Raw genomic sequence first — 24,079 nt, 5'->3', positions numbered from 1 at the left:
TTACTCGATAACATTTTTTAATCTGTTTCAGTACAACACGTTGATTAAGAGTACTGAATATACAAATATATTATATTTAATGAAAATGTATTGCATTTAAAATTCTACCTATATCCTTGAAATACTTTTATAAGAAAACTGGAATGGGATTTTAGGAACCAGACAACATTTACATTAACTAGCTTTAATAGTTTATCAGAAAACAAAAGTAAATTATTTTCATATTTCAATATATGGAATGAAATTGGGTATTTTCATTGCCGATCTTTAATTTAAATCAGAAAAAATAACCATGCAATAGGTAAATGTATATAGGTCTTTATATACACAAAGAGGAGCTATTTTGAAAACCCTGATATGCATTTATATTAATTGTTTGATTTGTTATTTACGGGCTTGGATGTTGAAGCAATTTTAAGATGTAAAAACTGGTCATCATTGCTTTAGTTTATTGTTTCCTGGGGCTTCAGATGTTATTGTTCCTTTGCTGCACTCTTTTATTTGGATCTATAGATTTACATATGTCGGTGGTGCCTGCGGGGACAATTGCTGTGAACATGCGCTTGCTGCACCACCACCTCCTCCAGCTGTAACTGTTATTCCATTTAAAGATGCTACTGCGTTTCCATTATTGGTAGCCATCAATTGTACATGTGTATGAGAAGACGAGGTGGATGATGATGAGGAGGACGATGATGACGAGTTGGGCAACATTACCGTACCCCCACTTACAATAGGTGCCAGCATGCCAACACCAATGCTGTTGACTGCTGCATTACTGGTGATGCCAACGCTGCTGCCATTGTTGCTTACGGATGAAATGACACCCAAATTGGGACTTAAATATTGGTCAGGTAAGAGTCAATAAAAAGTCAAAAACAATGTGATTAACCGTCATTATTAAAATGGGGAAATATGTAATTAATGAATTTAATATTTTATATTAATATACGATGTATTTAGGTAATACATAAATTATTTTACTCAACAAAATACACCTTTATTTTTAACGCTCCCGCCAGTGAATTATAAAAACACAAAAAAAAATCAACATATATTAATGAGCTAACTTTGCTCTATGCGTCTACTATACGAGGGAGTGATATGTTTATCTGCTTTCCGATTAGTGAAGTATAAAATAACACTGTTCAATAATTAATCCAAATCTGCAAAAAAAAATGTTCTCTGTTTGACAATTATATTTGCTGAAAACATACACTTTTCATTGGGACCATTAGCTACGCACAAACCCATTATGAAGTTCCACGTTCCCGTTCTCTAACACTGGAATTAAAAATACTCAAATCCTAAATAAAAGATCATGTCTTGTATTTTGTATTCATGTACTGAAAAGGCATATTTTCTTATAATCCATTCACGCGGCTTGTTATTTGATTAAATAAAATAAATAAAATACATTTTGGCTTGATTAACAAGGTAATTATACCCGTTACTCGTAGAGTAAAAGAGTATACTAGATTCGTTGAAAAGTATGTAACAGGCAGAAGGAAGCGTTTCCGACCCTATAATGTGTATATATTCTTGACGTCTCCGTCTGTACGTTTGAACGTCGAGATCTCAGGAACTATAAAAGCTAAAGGGTTGAGACTCAGAAACAAAGACGATGCGCAAGTTTGTAGACACGCCCACTCTAACGCCCACAAACCGCACAAAACTATCACGGTTGATATTTTTTTCGCATTTTTATTAGTCTTATATATTTCCATAGATTTGCAAAAAAAAACTTTTTGCCACGCCCGCTCTAACGCCCTAAAACTGCCCATCTCTTTTGCAAAATGTTTTGATATTTTTTCATAATTTTATTAGGCTTGTAAACGCCCACTGTACAAGCCGGTCACGCCCACACTTATGAACATTTTTTTAATTGTTTCCTCATTTTATTCCCCACTATCTATCGGTACCCAGAAAACTGATGAAATTTCGGGTTCGCACTAGGCAATTAACGGGTGTTTAATTGTCGGGGAACTCGACTATAGCATTTTCTCTTGTTTTTACGGTAAATTCCGTAAACTTTGATATTTGTAAAAAAGACACTAGAATAACAAGATGCGTAACGTCAAAAGATTTTTTTGGCACATGATTTTTTCGGCGTGGCTCTAGAGGTGGGTCCAGGCTCTCTCGAATTTTTGTTCAAGAGCGAGAGAGTGAAGAGCGCTAGAGCAAACAGCTCTTTTCTTCGCATGCAGTGATAGCAGACAACTGTATGGTGCGCACGTATGCTCATGCATTGTAAATTTAACAAAATATGCGCTTCACCTTAGAAGTTCTTAGACTTTAAATCTATATTATTTTTGATCAATTGGCACAATGTAAAAAAATTCTTGTTTTGCATTGCCTTAACATTATTATTATTTAAATATAGCTTAGAAATAGTAATAGCCGAATCTATGTACATAATATACCAAAATAAATTTCACAAATGACTATATTAGAATATTTGTCATTAGAGTATTCGGCTTGCGACGTGTGAAAAATTAATAAGGCAATGATTGTTGCACTTCGTGCCTTAAGATATGACTTTTGCAATAAATAGTTTTCATATTTTTATTTATTTTATAAATTTTTATTTTCTACTACGTTTTATTTTAATGAAATATATTTTTTCAATGTAATGACTTCTATTTGGAAAATTTATGTTTCAAATTACAGTAGTTATAATAATTTCCTATGCATTTGCTTTAATTATTTAGTATATTTCTTAAGTGATTTGACTTAATAATAATGTATGTAAATGGTCCAGTTTTATTATTTAACATTCAAATTAGATTCATTTGAATTATTTTGTTATATTCGAATTTGATATTTTTAAAAAGTGCTCAATTTTCGGTGGGAGGAAAAGCGCTCCAACTTTTTAGTTTTCTTTTAATTTCCCTCCGTTTGCTTAAAGTTGACTATACGCAGAGCTCCTCGATTTTTTCAAATTGTCGCTATATAACCGAGATTATATTCAATTTAAGTCGTATTGTTGCAATACTAAAGTAGTGCAAAATTAACTCGAAGGTCATATAAATATAGGACCCCATTACAATTGTAATGGCCTTAAATTCGTTTCTTCGATCAGAATTGATTTCGGCCCGAAAATCGTCTTGTAGCACAAGTACGCACACATATTTTTTTATTATTTATGCGTCTTTTGTTTTTACTCATACAAACAAGCAAATTCCATTTTTAGATTTCTGACACTCTCAGCATAAGCGAGCGGACAGAGAGCAATTTTGGCCGTCACCAAAAAAGTGGCTGCATAGTGCCAAACCAATGTATGGCCGTTACGCATCTTGTTATTCTAGTGTCTTTGGTTATAAGCACATGCCATTGTAATAACTTTTCTAGTGCCACGAAAATAAAGCTAAAAGCAATGTCATAAAAATGACTAAAATAAAACTATACTTATAATATTTACAACTAGATTTAATGTGCCTCCCACAAATTTAAAACGCATAACTAATATTTAAGAAAAGTAAAAACTAAATAATAAATAAACATGAGTTTTTCGGTCTTATAAGTTAATAAATCGTAAATAAGTTGCATATCGTGCAGTTAATAATAGTAGTCCTTTTTAAGACTTAATCATTGTATTGTAAATGTAATGGGGTGTTTCTGAGATTTTGGGTCAGTGTTTTTTAATGTGGATTTCATAATAGGTCTAACAGGTGCAAAATCATTTTTTTATTAGAGTATCTATCAGTTAATATCAACAAAATTCACGCAAGACATAAAAAATCGCAGTATTACGGTAATTGTTGTTTTAAAAGTGGGGGGATATCTTTGTTTTAAATAATATGGTTCGGCACATTTTTAGAAGGTATTGTAGTTCTATGTTTAAATGAATGTAAAGTAATATGAAAGTTTAATAATGAATGAATGAATATACGTGAAAAGCCAACTACTTATAATTTGTTTACTAATTTCTTTTTTTAAGTATTATTTTAAGGTATCAATTTATGTGCTATTAAAATAAAAAATGAAGCTTTATTTAAAACAACAATTCATTACTAATGTATTAATATATAGTAATTTTCCCATTGTTCATATGACAGCTTTTAACTTTATATAGACGTTCGATTATGATGAAATCATGAGTAGAAACAGGCGGACGGCCAGAAAGTAACGGATATATCGATTTGTTCATACTGCTTAAAAATACATACATCATATGGTCACAAATGTCTCTCTCACTGCATATATATTTTTATCTTACAAAAATATATTAAAAAATGTTAAACATACTACGGATTGTGGGCAAAGCCAAAATATTGGCATACCCAAACAAACATAGGTTACTTAATATTGTCTTTCCAACGTTTTAGTCGACTTCGACAACAGTTTTGGTAGTTGAGATTGCATAAGAAAATTTAAATTGATAAATGCATAAAAAAAATAGTGGGAGACCTGGCCAAAAAGTTCCATGTGACCGTGCGAATAATTATGGACATGTACATAAATATATTGTCGCTAGTAATCCTAATAAAAAAACAACAAAAAATAGTTTATGTGTTACTTTCACTAAAACCCACCAAAATTGTTCAGAGCGTTTTTTTTATATTGTTTTCAATTTTTATGTTGAAGCAACTTTTTAGTGAAAGACAATCTCAGCCCGATATGCTGTGTTATTTGAAAATGATCATCGAGCTGCCCCACATTCTAAAGTTCACTACATACCCCAGCTTTTGAATTACATCACCAAACATGGTTTCTTCCGATGGAAAAGATCGATCTTCATAATGATTCAAAAGACTGGTAAGGACCACACAGTTTCATCATCTTACAGACCAATAGGTCTACTCTTATGTTTTTAAAACTATTCGAAAAATACCTGCTAACCCGACTTAATATACACCTGAGAGCCCATAACAAAATCACGGCACATCAATTTGGCTTTCACGAAAGCCACAGAACCATTGCGAAGGTCAATCGAATAACAACTGAAATAAGAACTGACGTATCCCAAGCATTCGACAGTCTGACTCGACGACCTAATGCTTAAAGTAAAAACTCACAAACTTCTTAAGTCATACAGTAATTTTTCAGTGCGGTGCATCATTTCCACATTCACTGATCATAGAATTGAGGCTAGACTCCCCAAAGGCAGCGTTCTTGGTCCTACTTTATACCTCATCTATACAGCAACGTCGCCTGACAGTATCCACATTTGCCGAGGATACAGCTATCCTGAGCCGTTTAAGGTTCCCAATACAAGCTACAGCACAGCTGGCTCTCTAACGTGACATTTATCTTTGTTTTGTGCTGGCTCTAGAACTGGCTCCAGCTCTCGGAACTTTTGTTCAAGTGCCAGAAAGCGGAGAGCTCTACAGCCAGCAGCTTTTTTTCTACCCATAAAGTGACATTCGAAAACGTTATTTGTGCACACATATGCTCGTTCATTGTAAATTTGACGCTTTACGACTTCTTAAACTTTAAATCTATAATATTTTTGATCATGTAAAAAATTCTTGATTTGCATTGCCTTAACGTTATAATTATTTAAATATAGCATAGAAATAGTAATAGCCGAATCCATGTACATCACATAAAAAAATGTTAGAAATTGCTATATTAGAATAATTGTCATTAAAGTATCTATTAGTATAGTATCTATTCGAAAGTCTCTGTCCGCACGTCGTGCTTCAAGAAATAAATTTTGAAATTTTGCATTAAACTGGGCGCATATTTATATCCGTTTCTCGTAAAGTAAAAGGGTATACTAGATTCGTTGAAAAGTATGTAAGTGGCATAATGAACCGTTTCCGACCATATAAAGTATATATATTCTTGATCAGGATCAATAGCGTAGTCGAGGCCATGTCCAAACGGCTTGGAAAAATTTCCGTCCGTATGAACGTCGAGATCTCTGGAACTATAAAAGCTAGAAGGTTGAAATTTAGCATACAGATTCTAGAGACCCATGTTACCACACCAACTCGAACGCCCACAAACCGGTCAAAAACGACAAGCCCACACATTTGAAAGATTTTTTCATATTCGGCCACGGCCCACCTTACACCTACAAAACGCCCGAAACCGTCCCTCCCACACTTTTGAAAATTTTAAAATTTGTTTTTCATTTTATTTTCCAATATCTATCTATGTCCCAGAGAAATTGTGCAATTTCAAACTCTCATTTTTACTAGCTGAGTAACGGGGAACTGGACTATAGAATTCTCTCTTGTTAAACCACTAATTCTTTTGCATTATAAATAAAACATTTTCATACCCTTCCTGACTATATATTGACTTATTCTGAAGTCTGCAGCGTAATAGAGAAAACCTTTGCGACCATATAAAATTTATATATTCTTGATCAGTATCAACAGCCGAGTTGAGTGTACATTTACATTCTGCGATCAAATATGCAATTGCTCGTAAACCCTTTTTTGATTTTTTGGTTAAAATTTATGTTCCAACCGTTTTTTTTTTCGTGTCCATGTAAAGTTGTTATTGGATTGTCACATAAGAAATTAATTTGTCTAAATTTATTTTTATATTATGATGAAAAGTTTTGCGAAATTTGTTTAGATAGTTGAAGAAACCCCCGTTCGTGTTATCGAATATGTTAGTGTATTTTACGATAGATAACGAACTAGGGTTTCTTATACCCTTCACCCTTCTTCATCAATCATAGCTCAGAAAACTATATTGTTTAAATAATTAATTTAAACAAACCGAAAAAATGCCTTATAAATATAGTTCTCACTAGTTACAGAGTAGCCATGTTTTAGGGCCACGCGGATTTTTTAAATGTTTTTATGAAAAGAGCGAAAATTAAATTAAAATTTTTTTGTCAATTAATTTGGAATTTCTTGCGTGAATATTGTAAATCCATTTGCAATAAAATGTAAAGCATTGTAAACAAAAATAGGGGTAAAACATACCTGCACGGTTTGCACCACTGACTCTGTTGATCTAGTCCAAAACGGGCGCGGCATTTTTTCATATTATTACCTAAGGAAAAAGAGGCAATTATAATAAGCAAACTTAATAAAATATGTATTATTGAAAACATTGTTAATGGTTTGTTAGTTAGATATACATATGTTGATAGAAAGGTAATGGGAATATACATGTTTACAGAATAAATAAAAAAAATATCTATGGCGATATTTTTAAAAACAACATATAGTGGACTGTCTCAAATTTCTAATACCCGCACTGCACTTTACTTTGTAAAAGTAACCCCTACAAGTTTTTATTTGTATTTTTTCAACAAATATTGATTATTAAAGGTATGCGTTGCAAAATTAAAAAAAAAGTATCCTTAGAATAAGCATGTTTAAATTTTTTGGATCGACGGACAGACAAGAAAACGGACAGTCGTTGAGACCCATCTAGATCATATATATATACGGTTGGAAGGACCTTTTCCAAACATTCGAAAGAATACCATATACTAGTGACGGGTATATAAAATTATTTGACTGTTCTTATTAAAATAACGTATCATAATTTCATGCAAATACTTATATACTACTTCGAAATATGTTAATTTTAATGAACATATTTTTACTTGAATACTTTCATGCAATTGACTTAATTTGGACAAAAAGTTTTCATTTTTCCATGCCATTTAAATTTTGTCAATGAATGTTATAATATTGAAAAATTTATTAGATCTATATTTATTTTTAATAAATTTTTGTTGTTTATGTTTATGGCTTGCCAATCGCTTTAACCCAATCAATTTTCACAATTTTATTCCGATCTGAATGCCTGAATCTGTATGATACATGAATATGAATATATATATAAATATATAATAAATATAGATACTAGTAAATACATATATATAAAATATATATATATATATTACCATTATAATTATTTTATTATTATTATTATTTTTATATAATTAATTATATATTATATATATTATGTATATTGTATATGTATTTATATATATATTTGTATATATATTTAATATATATTTATACATATTTTTATATATATTGATATATATATTTTTATATATATTGATATATATATTTTTATATATATTTATATATATATTTATATATATATTCATATATATATTTATATATATATTCATATATATATTTATATATATATTCATATATATATTTATATATATATTCATATATATATTTATATATATATTCATATATATATTTATATTTATTTTTTATGCAATTGTTGCTGTAACTATTTAAAAAGCTTTAAATGTATTAACGAAGTTTATTAATTTTCTTATATTTGACCTTAATTTATATTTAATTGATCATTTCTGGCTGCATTTAAACTGATTTAAGTTCTTAGCTTAGTTTAAGAGAATGTATCTAACCTCCATCATTGGTATCTTGCTTCCGCTTCCGTTTTTTGCCACGAGAGGCATTTGTACGAGAGCTCCAATCAGGATACATTTGCATGTGCAGTTGTCGCTCCCTTCGCGCCAACTCGTAATACTTCGCCTGCTCCTCACGCCCCAAGGCATGCCACTGGGAGTGGGATAAACGCGATGTATCGCGAAAAATAGTATATAATAACAGTATTCAAGTATACATATATACATATATATATTTAACCACGAATTTAAGCACCATCTATCTGTGATGCGAAAAACGGAATAGTAGAACTTGAGTATCCCAAAAAAATATGCTATTTTCCAGAATATGTATTATAAAAGAAATAAGTTATAATATAGAAAAAAAATAAGCACATAGTTGCCTGTGTTGCCTATTTTTGATCCCACAATTTTTTTAAATAAAATAAATTTTGTTTCGCTATTACTGTTACCAAAGCCCACTGTAGTCAAGCCCATTTTTTTCGACATCTTTCCTTTGTAAAGTTCGATAAAATCAAAAACGATGTTATGCAGACATCTTGTACACATGTAAATAATCGCAGCAATAGTCTTTCAACGGCCCATCCTTTCAGTAAGGTCAACCGTACATTTTTAGACCGGTTTCTTGACAATCTACTCCTCTGTACTCTCCAACAACGAAATTACTATTTATTTTTCATTAATTAGCCTTCTAATTTGTAATTTTCTGACTGTTTGTATGACAGCTATAATTATATTGTCAAGAACTGGTGTGAACAATATAAGAGCATTTAGGATCAAGAGCTATAAATGTACTTTTTTCCGCTTATTATTGATTACTTCAATTATAGCTTTGATATTGTCGCCCGAGCTTATACTACTAATCAATAATTATATTCTGCGTTGCGCACTTCTGACAGAAATCTGCAAGGGTACAAAAAAGGGTCCCAGTTACTGGGTAATCTGCTCTAGTTTGCTATGTTTCCCGGTCATAACAATCATCCAAACATTGACACATCAACTCGCAATCTACATTTTAAATACTTCCCCCAAAAAGCACCGAAGTTGCTTGCCCAAATCTACAATATAAAGAAGTCCACGAGCCTAATAAAAGACAACAATCTCTTATAGACCGCTCTATAAGTATTCCAGATCGTAAAAACTAGACCGCTCTATAAGTATTCCAGATCGTAAAAACTTATCGTTCACTTGTCACCCTACAATTTGTATATTTTATCAACCAAAACCATATGCAAGTCTTAACTAAAAGCCCTCAATACAACTGCGATATTATCCTGACATTCCTCGAAAACTCACACAATATACAAATAGAAATAAAAACAAGCCTAATATAGATTTATGTTTGATTGCACGTTTCGTTTGCTTTATATGAAAAAGATTGCACGTTACGTTTGCTTTATATACAAAATTATTAAAATATATATTACTTTTATTTGAACAAGTTTACTGTGTCATTTGCTTCTTTTGTCTACAGTTTCTCTTGCATCACCCCTCCACAACACCAATGCTAACTTAGATGGATAGTTCCAAGTGATGTGTTCGTTTAAATCGCTGTCAGCAATTGGACGATCTTACAATATGTGAAAAGCTTGGACTGATCGATCTTTAATACGGTTTCGGGCGCATGCTTTCGCCAATTCTATTTTAGATGCCACACATAGCTTAGAAAGATAATTAACAATTGATTGCTTTAAAATTCAGCAACAAATTGGTCTAAATAAATATGAAAATATTAAGTTTAAATACATGTTTGTCTTGGTTTTTAGTTAAAAAATTACATCATTATACAGCCAATCGATCGTAGTTTGCTATTTAAAAAATATTAATAAGAAATATTTATAAAAATTACAATCTTAAAAGAAAAAAGAAAAAAATAATATATTGAATTACACTAATCTGAGCTTCTGGGGACCATTTATTTATTTTATTTCTAAAGAAAGTAACTAAGACTTGAAATAAAAAATTAAAACCAAAGTTAAAACTCTTTTTACTTTGGTTATATATAATGAATTTTTCAAATAAACACTATCCATTAGTTAATTTGTTGATTGTGTTTGTGGTTTGTGTCCTTATATATATATATTGTCATACTAAAAACCTAATCTTGATCGATTAATATTATCATCCCTTCAGCCAACACTCAATTTAAACATTTAAACAAAAATAAAATATTAGTTTAATAAGCAATGCGTAAAAACATTGTTTAGCAATGTAAGAAAGCTCACACTGAAGAAATTTCCGATATTTTTATTGCGTAAAAACTTAACTAAATGTTTAACTAAGTTTAAATCAAATTGATGAAATGCCGATATATATGAATTTTAAGATTACAAGCTATTTTACAGTGACTAACTATGATTAAACACAACGAAGTTATCTTTAATTCTACAAATTAAAGTTTATAACTTCAAAGTGAGGAACTATTTGTGTACTCTTTTTAGTTGTGAACCATACAATATTTTATTGTTTTATGTATGTACACAAATTACAAATACGTATTTTTAATTTACTGTTGTTTCTAGTTTTAATAGGTTAGTTGTTTATGTTAGATGTGTGCTATACGTTTTGTATGTTAGTGATTAAATGAAATAATATAAAAGTGAAATGCAATAAAAAGAAGAGAAGATTAATATTTTGAAAATTTTGTGCAGTACCTCCCGAATCCGTTGTCGATCTGTCTTTTTTTCGCTTTTTCTTTTTTGACACGTAACCATAGTTATCTCGTGCGCTCCACCCCGGATACAATTCCATATGCAATTGGCGCTCTTGTCGAGCTTTTTCGTAATATTTGCTTTGTTCTTCGCGGGAAAGTTCGTGCCACTACAAAAGTATTATTAATAAGTTAATCCATTAGAAGTACGATTGATATTTTGTATGCTTTTTCTAAGCATCGTATATTTCTACTCTGTTATGATTTTAATATATAATATTTGTCGTCCTCTCGAAAAGGGTAATTTACAAGCCCCACAACTTTTCTAATCGGAAAGAATTGGAATCTAACCCAACAAAAGCAAAATAAAATTTTTTTTAAATTTCTTACCCGTCTTCCTAAAATCTGATTAATCGCAGCCGATTCCTTTAGTGTGCATTCGGCAACAACCTTAGCACGCATTTCCTTCATATAGAGCATGAAGGCATTTAGTGGTTTCTTGATATGGGGTTTTTTTTTATCATTTGTTGCCTCCTTGGATTCATTTGATTGCGCATTTGATGGGTGTTTTGCTTCCAGGTTCCTAAAAGGTAATACCAAATGATGATTGTAATCATTATTCCCTGTGTTATAAAACTAAACAATTCGTTTTCAATCAATTTTGTATTTTTAAATTGCGTTGCTTGGTAGTTAATAACACATGGTCTACTTTAGTCTGTTAAACATGGTATTAATCTTTTATTTTTTACAAAAATGTATAAGTTATAAGTTACTAAATCTTTACATGCTTTTAACCACCCACGATAACTCAACACTCATTTTAAATACATTGTTTACAATTGATTCTGCAAAAACTACGCTGACACTTATTTCCAAGAATGCTGAGAAGACGTGCGTACACTTGTGGAAATATACTATCTTCGTTTAGTAGTTTAGCTCACATAAACGGAAAAGCATCGCTTTCTAACAATGGTTTGGAAAAACTTGCATATTCCATTATATAATGGCATTTTTTTAATGTACAGAATACAATCTGTTATTCGTAACTCAGGTAAAAAGTGCGAGGAAGGTTGAAGGTTACCCACTACTCCTACTTGGCGGTTGAATTTATTGCACTCAGTGATGAAAAAAAATTAAAACGGTTTCGGGCGTGGGAGTAAGCGACATTCGTGACATTAATACGTGATCCTGATACAAATATGCTCTTTACTGAATTTAGTAAGACCATTTATTTGCATGCTCGATAATATAGACGCTTATACGGAAAGAAAGACGGACAAACGGAAATAGTTATATAGACTCTAATTTAATCCTGCACAAGAAGGTATTTATATACATTGGAAACGCTTCCTCCAAACTGTTAAATACTATGCGACAAAAATAAAGACTCAATTTTCAGTAGTTAAATATAAAAATTAAATATATCAGTAGTTATCAAAACCTTTCAAATATAAGCGTATAAGTACTGTGGAGAGGGAAAAATAAAAAGACTACACATTGAACATTCCATATAAACGGGAAAAAATGTTTTACATAATTTTTTTGAAGTGGATTCTATGCCTTTAAAAAATCGAAACCAATTTATTATAACTTACAACAGTTTTTGTATAATTTACAACAACAGGTTGCTTGCAATAATCATCACTTCATTAAAGAAAATAGATACTATTAGGAGTGAGCATCGACTTCAACAGTTTTACAAAGAAATAAAGGGTTTTACCAAGTTAAGCTATATAAAATTACATGTGTTTTGTCTTGCTTCCAATACTTAAGTCGTATGGGGCATCTATTATTGGAAAAATTTCAGTCTTCATTGATCCGGCATTCCCCTGTAAAGCGCATAGGCGTTCTTTAAACAGATTAGTTATGGAAAGTTCCTGCGCTGTTAAAGATGCATTAGGCGAAGACAATGTCTTAGTAATTAAATGGGAAACATTTTCAGTCGGCGATGCTGTAATTGATGGCGACGTTTTTAGCTGACTAGCGATTTCGTTGTCACCATTTCCCCTTATTGCATTCGATTTAAAAGAATTCGTAGGCAGAGTTTCAATGTGCCTTGCAAGTCTTTGTTTTCTTCGGTTTTGACTTAGCCCGAAAATTCCAGTAACCATTCCAGTAGAGCATCCACTATTACTACTAGTCGATGGGGTTGAAGGTGCAGTAGAAAACTCAGGAAGAATTAGGGGATCGGTAATGATTGACACAGCTGAACTTTCTCGATTGTAATTAAACACAATAGGCAATTGCGTTGTGACATTATAATTTTCTGTAACATCTGTAAAATTTGATGCAGATGTAAGCAAGCGGGAGGTTTCAGCGGGAGAAGATGAAGACAATGAAGCATATTCTAAAATAATCTCAGCTGCAGTGCTACAAGGCTCAACGTCTTTTTTGCGGCGAAAGGTTTGCCTTGTCGAATGCCATATGCAAGTGGGTGCTGAGTTTGATTCTTCGCAATCGCTTTTAACACTATCACTGTAGGATTCATGAGTGGTGCTAGCAGCGCTGGATTGATGCATATTAACAGCTGATGCGAGTTGTAATATTATATCCTCTATTTCGACCAACGTTTTAGGTTTTGCTGAGGTCAAAAACAAATCGGACTCACTTTCAATATCTGGAATCTTAGAGTGCACTGCAGTTGTTTTCTGTGGCAAAATATCACTTTCATTAGACAGAGCTATAGCAGCCAATGCCATAATAGTATGTGTTGGTGTAGATGTATATTCACCATCTTCCTCTGATGGGAGTCCTAAGCGTTGTAAGCTGCGAACATAATAGAGCTCAGCGCTGCTCCATTGATTATATAATCTTTTTACCTCTTCCAGTAAGTTTTCAATAGACTTGCGATTTCCATTTAGTTGTCGTCTTACACTTTCCTCAAGGGCTGAATTAGAGCCATTATTTACTTCAATGTGACTTTGACGCACACTTAAACTTTTCCTAAATTTACCTGAGCTATCTGAGAGATTTTCTAGTTTTTTTTTAACGTCGATAAGAATGTTTTTTTGCTCCCTGATAAAATCACATGTGTGTTGTAAGTCGTACCCATCTAGGGCTTCCTTGTTCGATTTTAATTTTGGTGAGTAACAGTTTTTGTCATCTTGTTTATTTTTTTGTTCTGCTCTTTGACTTTGATGAATGTTAGAAAATTCAAACAAAGGGGGATCTACACAACTTAAGCTGTTTTCGATATCATGAATTAACTTAATATTGTTATTATTATCCTGCGAAGATGGGGTTGACAGAAGCTCATCTTGTCGAAGCATGGTCTTTTTAGATCCTGAATAATGAACCATGTTGAATTTATTCGAATGGGATTCCCGTTCAGCTAACTGAGACCGAAGAAGCCGAGCATATAAAAGTTGGGTGGCCAAAAGCTGCTGCTGCGAGCATTGCTGCTGATTTAGCATACTATTCGTATATATACAAGAAAACATTTCATTTCGATGGCGAAAACTGTCATCTTGCCAACTTTCTATTTCTTCTGCTGCTTGCCAAGGCTGGGAAATTGATTTATTCGGACTTAAAAGGAGTTCGGATAACGATGCCTCCATTCCGTCTGATCTACTTGATGGTACAATACAAACTTTATCAAAATCATTGCAGTTATATTGTTCTATTTTGTTGTCAGTTAATTGCGTATATTGGTCATTGCACCCACCATCAGTGACCTGTCCCGTTTTCAAATTGATTGAATATTTTTTATCGTGCTTGTTTTGTAGATCCTCATTGCTCCTATTTTTCTGGTAATTGATTAATTCGTTTGAGTTTAAATTAATTTCAGTATTAGATGTTCCACAGTGTGGCATTATCGGAATTTGTGGGAGCCTACTGTTAAAATCCGTTCGGTGTCAACCATTCGTTAACTTTTTGTTTTATATTTTATGTGTATTAATTATTGGATAAATTGTATTTAAAAAGAATTTTTTCTTTAATCTGTCTATATTTTAAACATTTCTGTTAATTTTTAGAATCTTAGTTCACTTGGATGATTAAAATTTAATTAAATTACTTATTTTTCAAGCACACATTGTACAACAATTTTTTCGTCGTTTGTACAATTTTCTTGCAATATTAATGCCATTTAGATAGCTCTATTTATTTTTTAATTTTTTTTTTGATCGTTTATGCTTTATTTTTTGATAATCATAGAAATCTCAGTGTTAATTAGCGTCACCCTGTTGCTCGACTGTTGCAATGCAAGGCCATAAGTTTTTTTGTTTTATTGATTTATTAATTTTAATTGTATTAGAGGAAACCAAAATTATTTTACTATTAGTTCACTGTTAATACGGTCAATAATTTATCTCAATCTCCATTTATTTCGACATCTTTATATGACTAAATCGTTCAACACTATATTAGTATTATTATGGAAACAAAAGATGCCATCCAATTTTTAAAACTTATATTTAATTTATAAATATTGTTTAAACACTCGATTTTATCATACACTTTGTTTTATTATTATACTTGTGTTCTAATGGACAAATCGAAAAAAGATTATTTTTTAAATTATGTATGTATATGATTGTTCTTTCCGAAATTTTTTCAACTATTTTTAGGCATTGATTCCTTTTAGATAGATTTTTCGCAAAATTGTATATACTGCCACAACAATTGTCTGGTTTACTCTCTTTCGGTCTTTAAAAATAAAACTTAACGATAAAAGTGTACGAAGCCGAACAAGAGAGACAAGGACGAGCCATCGGCTCGAGTGAAAATAACTGCGTGAGAACCATTGCGCACATACTTTGTATCGAGCACATATTATTGTTTGTAACGAATTTGTAAAGTTATACATACTATTAAATTTGTTGTTTTTAATTTCCAAGAAATAATAAAATGGTTTAATCTATATTTATAAAATATGTATGAACTGTGTAATAATGTGTAATGTGTACTGCTGCGTAAGCTTACATTTTTACAAGTAAAATCGCAAAATGATGTATATTTTACATATATTTTACATGACAATATTCATAGCATCCAAAGATGGTACGCCCCTTTTACTGTCGTCTCGATGCATAAATAGAAAATTTGTAAACATTGCTTCCCTTTAAATTTTTTCTATCCATAATTCCAAATAAAAGTAACCCATTTTTTAATTTTTTCCATTTTATATGTTAAATTTTTTGGATTTTACCTTTCAACATAACACATGCAAAACTCAAGGGCCTTCAGATATAGATGGCGCCATGTATTTTCAAATCATATCTACGAATATATATATATATATATACGGGCTGCAATAACGGAATGCAGTAACTTTTTGAATATATATATTAATAACGCTTAATTTTATATTTATATTAAAATAAAAAATGTTATCTTAAACTTGACAATTTAGATTCAATTATATTCAAACAATTTAACATTTTGATTTAAAAAATTATTTTTTAAAAATTAAACGGTTGAAAAAGTTTCACTTTCATTTTGATTCTTACTTAAAGATGTGTACAAATTCGTATCACTAATCTTAATTGCCGACTTCAACTGTTTACTTGCACATTCATATGTTCTTTAATATTATTATGTATTTGAAGAAAGTTTATTTTCGGTTGTCAACAAAGTATTTTCAGAATGTAGTTTTTTTTTAATTTTTTGATTTTTGTAGTATTCTTGAAACATTTTATCTACATATATGCCAAAGAACTTTTTGTTACGCTTCTGAAAAATGATTGATTATTTTTCATATTTTTATTAGTCTTGTAAATTTCTATCGATTTGCCAAACATATTTTTCCACTCTAATGCCTACAAAACGCCGGTCGTAACTGTGACCACAAGTTTGAAAATTTTTTTTCATTTTATTAAATTAAATTTAAATACTTATACCGATAAGAAAATGTTTTCTTTTTTATTATGTTCATTATACCGGACCGTAAATACCAGAAATATAATATTTTATAAAAAAACAAAGAATAATTTTAAAGTTGAACTTAAGTTTTGGGCGGTTAGAGTAGGCGTGGCAAAAAGTTTTCTGAAAATCGATAGAAATTTACAAGACTAATAAAAATGTGAAAAAATATCAACACGTTTTTTAAAAGTGTTGTCGTGGCATTTTGTGCGGTTTGTTGGCGTTAGAGTGGGCGTGGCAGCATGGGTTAACAAACATGCGCTGCTTCTCTGTCTTTGTAGAATCTGTATGCTGAACGTCAACCTTCAAGCTTTTATAGTTCCTGAAATCTCGGTGTTCATACGGACAGACGAGCATGGCTAGATCGACTCGGCTATTGATCCTGATCAAGAATATATATACTTTATATAGTCGGAAACGCTTTCTTCTGCCTGTTACATACTTTTCAACGAATCTAGTATATATATCTAAACTGTATTATCAAATATTATAAAAGAAAATTAATAAAAATAGAAGTATGCAACAGCTAGAAGGAATCCTTTACAACCCTTTCAGGAATATATATATATATCCTGATCACTAGCGGAGTAGTTCCGGGAACTAAAAAAAACTTGAAATTTTAGGTTTCGAAATCATAATAGTTACACTTTTTGTTGAAATTAACATCTATTAACAATATGAGACTGGGTAAAAAATTAGCCAAATCGATTTAATATATATAATAAATATTTAATAAATATTTCCAAAATTGTATACAAACTATATAAAGGTACCGTGCCAAAAAACAGTAAAAAAAAAACCTTTAAAAGCAGATATAGATTATTCCGTAGCTTAACCTTTTTGTTGTCGACTTTCTACTAAACTTGCGTATTTTTTAAAAATGTTAGCTTAAGCGGTTGAATGAAATAAAAGTGACATCATGAAAGTTAAGATTTAGTAGGAGGGGACATCCACACACACTTTAGAGTTTTAACATACGTTTCGATCAAGTTGGTTCTGATCGAACATTCTAAGCAGATCTATGTATTTTTGCGCACTACACATTGAAATTATTCAAAGCATTTGTCAAAAATGTGAACGTTGCAATGGGCGTGGACAATATTTTTTTGATATATCAATATAAATTGACAAGACAATTACTAAATAAAATAGGTAAGATCACATTTTTCTAAGATATGGAAGTGAAAGTTTTGGGCAGTTGAGCCCACAATCTTAAAAATGTCGTAAAACAGTAAATGGAATACCAAATCAACTAAAAGACCTATGATCCGATTTATGTATCTTCGCTCTTGTTTTACGTTTATTGCTTAAAGTATATTTCAGACAAAGGTAACAACGATGGAAAGAGTTTCACTCAAATTATAATTTATCTAATCTTCAAGTATAAAAGTAACTTTCTTAGGAGCAGTTGTTTTCAGAAGGCAAATAAAATGCGTAATTTAATTTAATTAAAAATACGGTACTTTATTTTTAAATTGTCTATTAAAACAACATTATTTTTATGCTAGTTCACTTTAAGTAACAAAAGTTTATGTAAATTTTTTAAATTATATGAGTCAGAACTTTAAAAGAAAGGGGTAATAAAATTCGAAATTCATTTTAGGGGTTGGTCGTAAATGCGCAGGCGCTATATCCATGAGAGGACCAATGAGAGAGTTTATATATAGTTAGAGGTCTGTCTATTCGTACCTTATGTGTGTATATGTATTGAAGAAAGCCATTGAGAAATTAAAGATGGCGGATGTAATATTCCCACCCACTAAATAAAAACTTTAAAGCGCCGTATTAAAAAAAATTCGATACCAAAATCTAAATTATTTATGATCTTATATAATTTCAACCAAATAAAATGGGTATGCCTAACAATCGGTTATATAATTAAATTGCTGTTAATGTACCAGTTGTAAATGTGCGTAGATATTGGACATTATACACAATTTTAATAAAACTCTAAGAAAGAGCTATTAATTAATTTTTTTAATTTGTAAGTGGCTTACCTTGGATATCTATTTGTTGTTGGGTCCTGAACACCGCATTCTTGTTTAGAGCTAACCCCCACAATAGCAGTATGAGCATTTATAACGTGGTGCGATGTGGCATGTACTGAAGGTAAAAGGCTGGGTGAAAAACGGAATGGAAAATCACTGCAAATAAAGTGTAAAAAATAGGTATTCTATTCTATTCTATGGAAATGTAACATTTAATGGGACACGTAAAGCCAATTTAGCCACCACACACAACAATGTTACAAGCTTATTTAAGGGGTTGAAAATCGGTTATTCCGTAAGTTGGTCTGCCGAGTTCAAGTATTTTAAGGGAGCTATTGTTGAAACGGGTTTTAACTTAAAAATTACAATATCTTAGGACATAAACTTACTAGTTTTACCTTTAGTTATCATTAAAAAAAATTTCAAACACTCAAGTGTCTTGTTCGTTTTTATAACTACGCCCGATACTTTTCAAAATATTATTGTAATTTATACTTTATAAAGTTTTCTAAGGAACAATAGGTTTTAAACAAATTTTTTTGAATTCTTTACTTTGAACGTTATTATGTTACATTATAATTTGCAATGGGAAAAAAATAAATCACAAATAAAAATTAAAACATTTATCAAAACTGTGGGTATGATGCCCTTTTATATATATATATATAAATTTTGTGGTCGGAAAAGCTTCTTTCTACCATTCCAATAGATGTAGCATACCCATTTGTAGTTAGAGTATGTGAGCCAAATGTATAGAATGCAGAATCCTTAATCCTGATCCTTAAGTCTCTACAAAAATCGTAGGTCCTATTTTATACATTTTTTGTTACATCCTTATCGACAAGATTCAATAAATGAAAGCAAACTTAAAAAAACTGAATTTCCTATCATTACACTTTTCTGAAATTATACAATCAAAACAATTTTTGAATAATTTCTTATTTACTATTTGGTTTCTTTGGGAAAAGAACTCCAAGTGTACATGACTAGATTAATTCGTCATCTGATCATAGTTTCGGAATACAAATTTAAATTTAAAAAAATCGACACAGTTGAGCGGAAAAATAAAAATGTTTTTATAGCAAGCCACATGTAGCGTAACAAGTAGGTATGTTGCATCAAAACAAAATGTAAAAAATGGATAAGCTCTTTTTCCCAAACCTAGACATATATCCTAGATTTATTGAAGCATGGGTGGCTAAATACACTTGTAATGTCCCAAAAGCATAATATTACCTTGCAAGTGTAGTATTTATAGGTAGTGAGGAGGGATAAGGCGTTCTAAAACTAGATGCAGAGTAAACAGAAGGAGTGTGCCTAAAAATAAATGTATATTAATTTCAACTTAAAGAGCGATATAAAAAACATACCATGATGCCACTTGAGACATATCTGAACTTAGCATTGGGTAAGGATATTGACCTCCCGCAAATGGGTATAGCGCTGGTCGAGTTAAGCCTGAAATATAAGTTTTTTTATTATATAAGCCAAAAGTTTTTAAATTCCTCAAACACATTTAAAGAATTTTATATTTTTGATTCCTTTCATTTGACATTGATCAATGAGTTCATCTTGCTATTTCTGACAAAGTTAATTTGTTAAGCGTTAAATTATACCTTTGTTTTAATCCAAAGCTTTTTTAAATGATATTCAAAAATGTTGCGAGCTTTTTAAAATGATAATTCATGTTGTCTAACATTGTTCGACTTTTAAAAAATTTTGTACAGCGGGGAGAAAAAAGAAATTGCTCTCTAATCAACCGTAAAGTAGATGTGTAAATATAGGATTATTAAACAATTTCAGATTCTATCCCTAGACCTTTTATTTTAATTGAAATTTTGTTGGCCTTTCTATTTCATGCTTCACTGTTGTCTCTTATTCTTGCCCCTAAAATATGTTCTATTGTTGTCGTTTTCAAGTTTAATTGTTACGCGTTGCAGCAGGAATCACAACCAAGAAGGGTGACGACACGGTTACTGCAATCACCCGCGGGCTGTACCGCGTCCCATAGAAAACGACGGCAAGCATGAATTAATCTATCGACAGAAAAAATGTCATTATTATGTGGTTGCGCAACATGTTTTTAAGCATTATGTTTTTCCCTTACAATATCCCATTGAAAGGGTCATGCCCTATTAGCAATGTCCTCCCCTAAAATTTGTTCTCGTTTGTCACGCAACCCTTAAAAAGGATTTGCAAACTACTATCAATTTCAATAGGGAAACCATTTTTGAGCTCTAAGTGCCAATACTCTTATATCATGCCGTATATTGAACAAAGCTTACGTTAACTAAACATAATCTATGCAACATCTCGATAGAGCAATCACCAATAAATACACCATTTCACATGACATTTTATAGCGAGTTTTTTAAAAGCTAAAAGTAATAGAAGCGATTAAAACGCCTTAAAAGGCGTTATATCTAATCAGGATCAGCCTAGTTGATCTGACCATCTCTGTCCGTCTGTTCGTATAACCGCCTCGATCTCAGGAACTATTAAAGCTAGAGAGTTGTGATTAGGCATGAAGATTTCAGATGCATAGACGCAGAGTAAGTTTTTATCTAAATCTTGCCACGCCCACAGACCACCCAAAACTGCCACGCCCTCACTTTTAAATAATTTTGTAGTTTTTTTTTTATATTTTTTAATAGTCTTGTAATTTGTTATTGATTTGCGAAAAAACTTTTTGTCACTACCACTCTAATGCCTTACGCTGAATAATACGCTTACATAGTACGTTATGTTTGTGATGTATTAAAATAAGGCAAACCAGCTTCTGCGCTCAAAATTATATATACATATACATATATTATTGTTAAAACCAAGCCCTAGTTATATAGTTAAATAGGGTATCTTAATTTTAATAGAGGTTACACGCAGTTTTATCATTTATAGAGTTTTTACTATTGCGCTATGAGCTTTCAATTTTTGTAAGATGTTCCTAGTTGTAAAACCGTAAATTAACCTTTAAAAATAAGAAAAACAGTTTCTTCTTAATTTAGAAAAAGTGTGGATTCCAGTAAAGTGTAAAGCAGACAATACCAAATACGCTGCAGCTTTTGATATAAGGTTTGAGGAGTATAAAAGCTTGATAAAAAGATTAATGGGGGTAGGTTTAGGTCATGTGCAAAGTTCTTTTAACCACTTCACTCAGAGGCGGTCTCTCTGTAGTCCTTAAAAAAGGAAAACGCCCCTATTTGTGTTGTTCTATTAGTTCAGCAATTAACCGCTTATGTACAGTGGACCATATCCTATTAAAAATAATAAAAAAAAGTATTAAGAATAAAAATAATAACAATAACGATAAAATAAAAATAACAATAATAAATATAATAATAATAATAATGAAATAAATAATAAAATAAATAAAAATAACAATAATAATAATAAAAATTAAAATTAAAATTAAAATTAAAATTAAAATTAAAATTAAAATTAAAATTAAAATTAAAAATAAAAAAAATAAAAATAATAATAATAATAATAATAATAATAATAATAATAATAATAACAATAATAATAATAATAATAATAATAATAATAATAATAATAATAATAATAATAATAATAATAATAATAATAACAATAATAATAATAATAATAATAATAATAATAATAATAATAAAATAATAATAATAATAATAATAATAATAATAATAATAATAATAATAATAATAATAAAAATAATAATAATAATAACAATAATAACAATAATAACAATTATAACAATAATAATAATAATAATAATATTAATCATCATAACATTGCACCAAAAAAATAATATACTCAGTCAAGTAAGTAAGTCTATACCCGTGAAAGATTCTGCCCTATCTTCCGCCTCGTTCATGTTTTTTTATTATTCAATTATGAATACTTGATCATTGTAAAGGTTCATAACGCCGCGTAATCCATTGGACCTCTTAAGTGCACGCCTTTTATTTCCGCCGCTGGTTCCCATTTGATCGGCAAACTAAATCAGCCCTATACCTTACCTTGGGTTCACTTTCAACCCACCACAATTTCTATTCAGAGTGCACAAACAACGAGGGAAATTTGGCAGAATCATTGCTATAGGATTAACGATGTATACAAATGAAATCGCATCATACGCAATTATTACTTCATAATTTGTGTGAATTTACTCTATGATAACTAGGGTGAGAAAGTCAATAATTTGTGAGGTTACATTATAAAAAAAAGAACAAAAGCACTGGCGAACCGCGAACATAAAACTCAAAAGTATTGCTTGTTGGTTTCTATGTGTTATGACAACCGTTCACCAGGAGGGATAAAATAATAAATAATTTAAAAATTGCAGCAGCTTTTTTTTAAATTTGTTTTTTTATAGAATATTATTTATATTTTTTATAGAATAAAAATAGAACAAAAAAATAAATAATAATAAAAATGCGTAACAGTTCCTTTTCATTAAAAACAACACAAAATACACAAGGGGCTTGTGTTATAATTAAATATAACCAAAATATCGTAGAACCCCACAAAAGCGTGTTTTATAATTATATTATGGGAATTAATACGCACTTACCCATCTTAGGATCCAGTTGATATGGAGGAATTCCGCAATGCGCTGGTGGTGGTGTTGATAACGGATCAGCATTATGACAAAAAAACGGAGGCAGTCCAATTTTGTTGGCCTAGTATACAAAAAGAAAAAGATACTACAAATAAATCAAGTGTAATTAAAGAAGACAATGAATCATGAAAAATATCTCTGTGTAACATGAATCATTGAACAAGAGGTACCCAAAAACATTATTAGATTATGATCATGATCAAATAAGAACTCAGAAAAATATAATCTCATACTCAAAAAAAGTGTATTAAGCTATTGTTCATTAATTAAATTTTTTAAACTTGATATTTGGTTTAAGTTTTGAAACTAACTTTACGATTTTTTACTGATATTGGTCACCCGTCATGTTTGTATTATTTAAAAATTAAGCATCCCATATTTCTTTTTTGAGCTTGGGATTTTTAATTCTTGACTGTTTTTAATCTACAGTATTTAAAGTGTACAAATTTCAATGAAAACCCCGATTTCCACAGGTTTATTTTTTTTATTTTAAAAAATAAAACCCTAAAATGTATAAACGCAATGGGCGCTTTTAACATAAATCACGAAACAAGGATATTATAAAAAAGAAAAAATTTTCATAACTTACATTTACATATAAGAGTAATTTACATAAACTGCATTGCATAATTTTAATTCTATAGTGTTAAAACCAAGGTTGAATTCGG

The 24,079-nt window shown here is 30.6% G+C and overlaps 1 protein-coding gene across 28 annotated transcripts in view; it reads right to left on the bottom strand.

Annotated features, from left to right (window-relative positions):
• LOC6724686 (protein pangolin, isoforms A/H/I/S) overlaps positions 1-24,079 on the bottom strand; it is a 46,980-nt gene that overhangs the window by 15,739 nt on the left and 7,162 nt on the right. For 9 of the 28 annotated variants that reach the window (XM_039296160.2, XM_039296162.2, XM_039296161.2 and 6 more), the window contains 7 exons: positions 23,364-23,472; positions 20,185-20,272; positions 20,051-20,131; positions 18,824-18,970; positions 11,355-11,547; positions 10,969-11,134; positions 6,891-6,960 (listed from right to left, as the gene is read on the bottom strand). In XM_039296160.2, coding sequence (XP_039152094.1) covers positions 6,891-6,960; positions 10,969-11,134; positions 11,355-11,547; positions 18,824-18,970; positions 20,051-20,131; positions 20,185-20,272; positions 23,364-23,472 — 854 coding nt within the window. Of the gene's footprint in view, positions 1-392; positions 839-1,305; positions 1,384-6,890; positions 6,961-8,313; positions 8,469-10,968; positions 11,135-11,354; positions 11,548-12,707; positions 15,395-18,823; positions 18,971-20,050; positions 20,132-20,184; positions 20,273-23,363; positions 23,473-24,079 lie in introns of those variants that run through there. The other 19 variants (XM_016174456.2, XM_016174461.2, XM_016174462.3 and 16 more) reach the window with 16 other exon arrangements.

This window comes from Drosophila simulans, chromosome 4 (genome assembly GCF_016746395.2).
Source record: "Drosophila simulans strain w501 chromosome 4, Prin_Dsim_3.1, whole genome shotgun sequence".
Lineage (NCBI taxonomy): Eukaryota > Metazoa > Arthropoda > Insecta > Diptera > Drosophilidae > Drosophila > Drosophila simulans.
The sequence above is the reverse complement of the archived record's forward strand: the minus strand, read 5'-3'. Positions and strand labels throughout refer to the sequence as shown.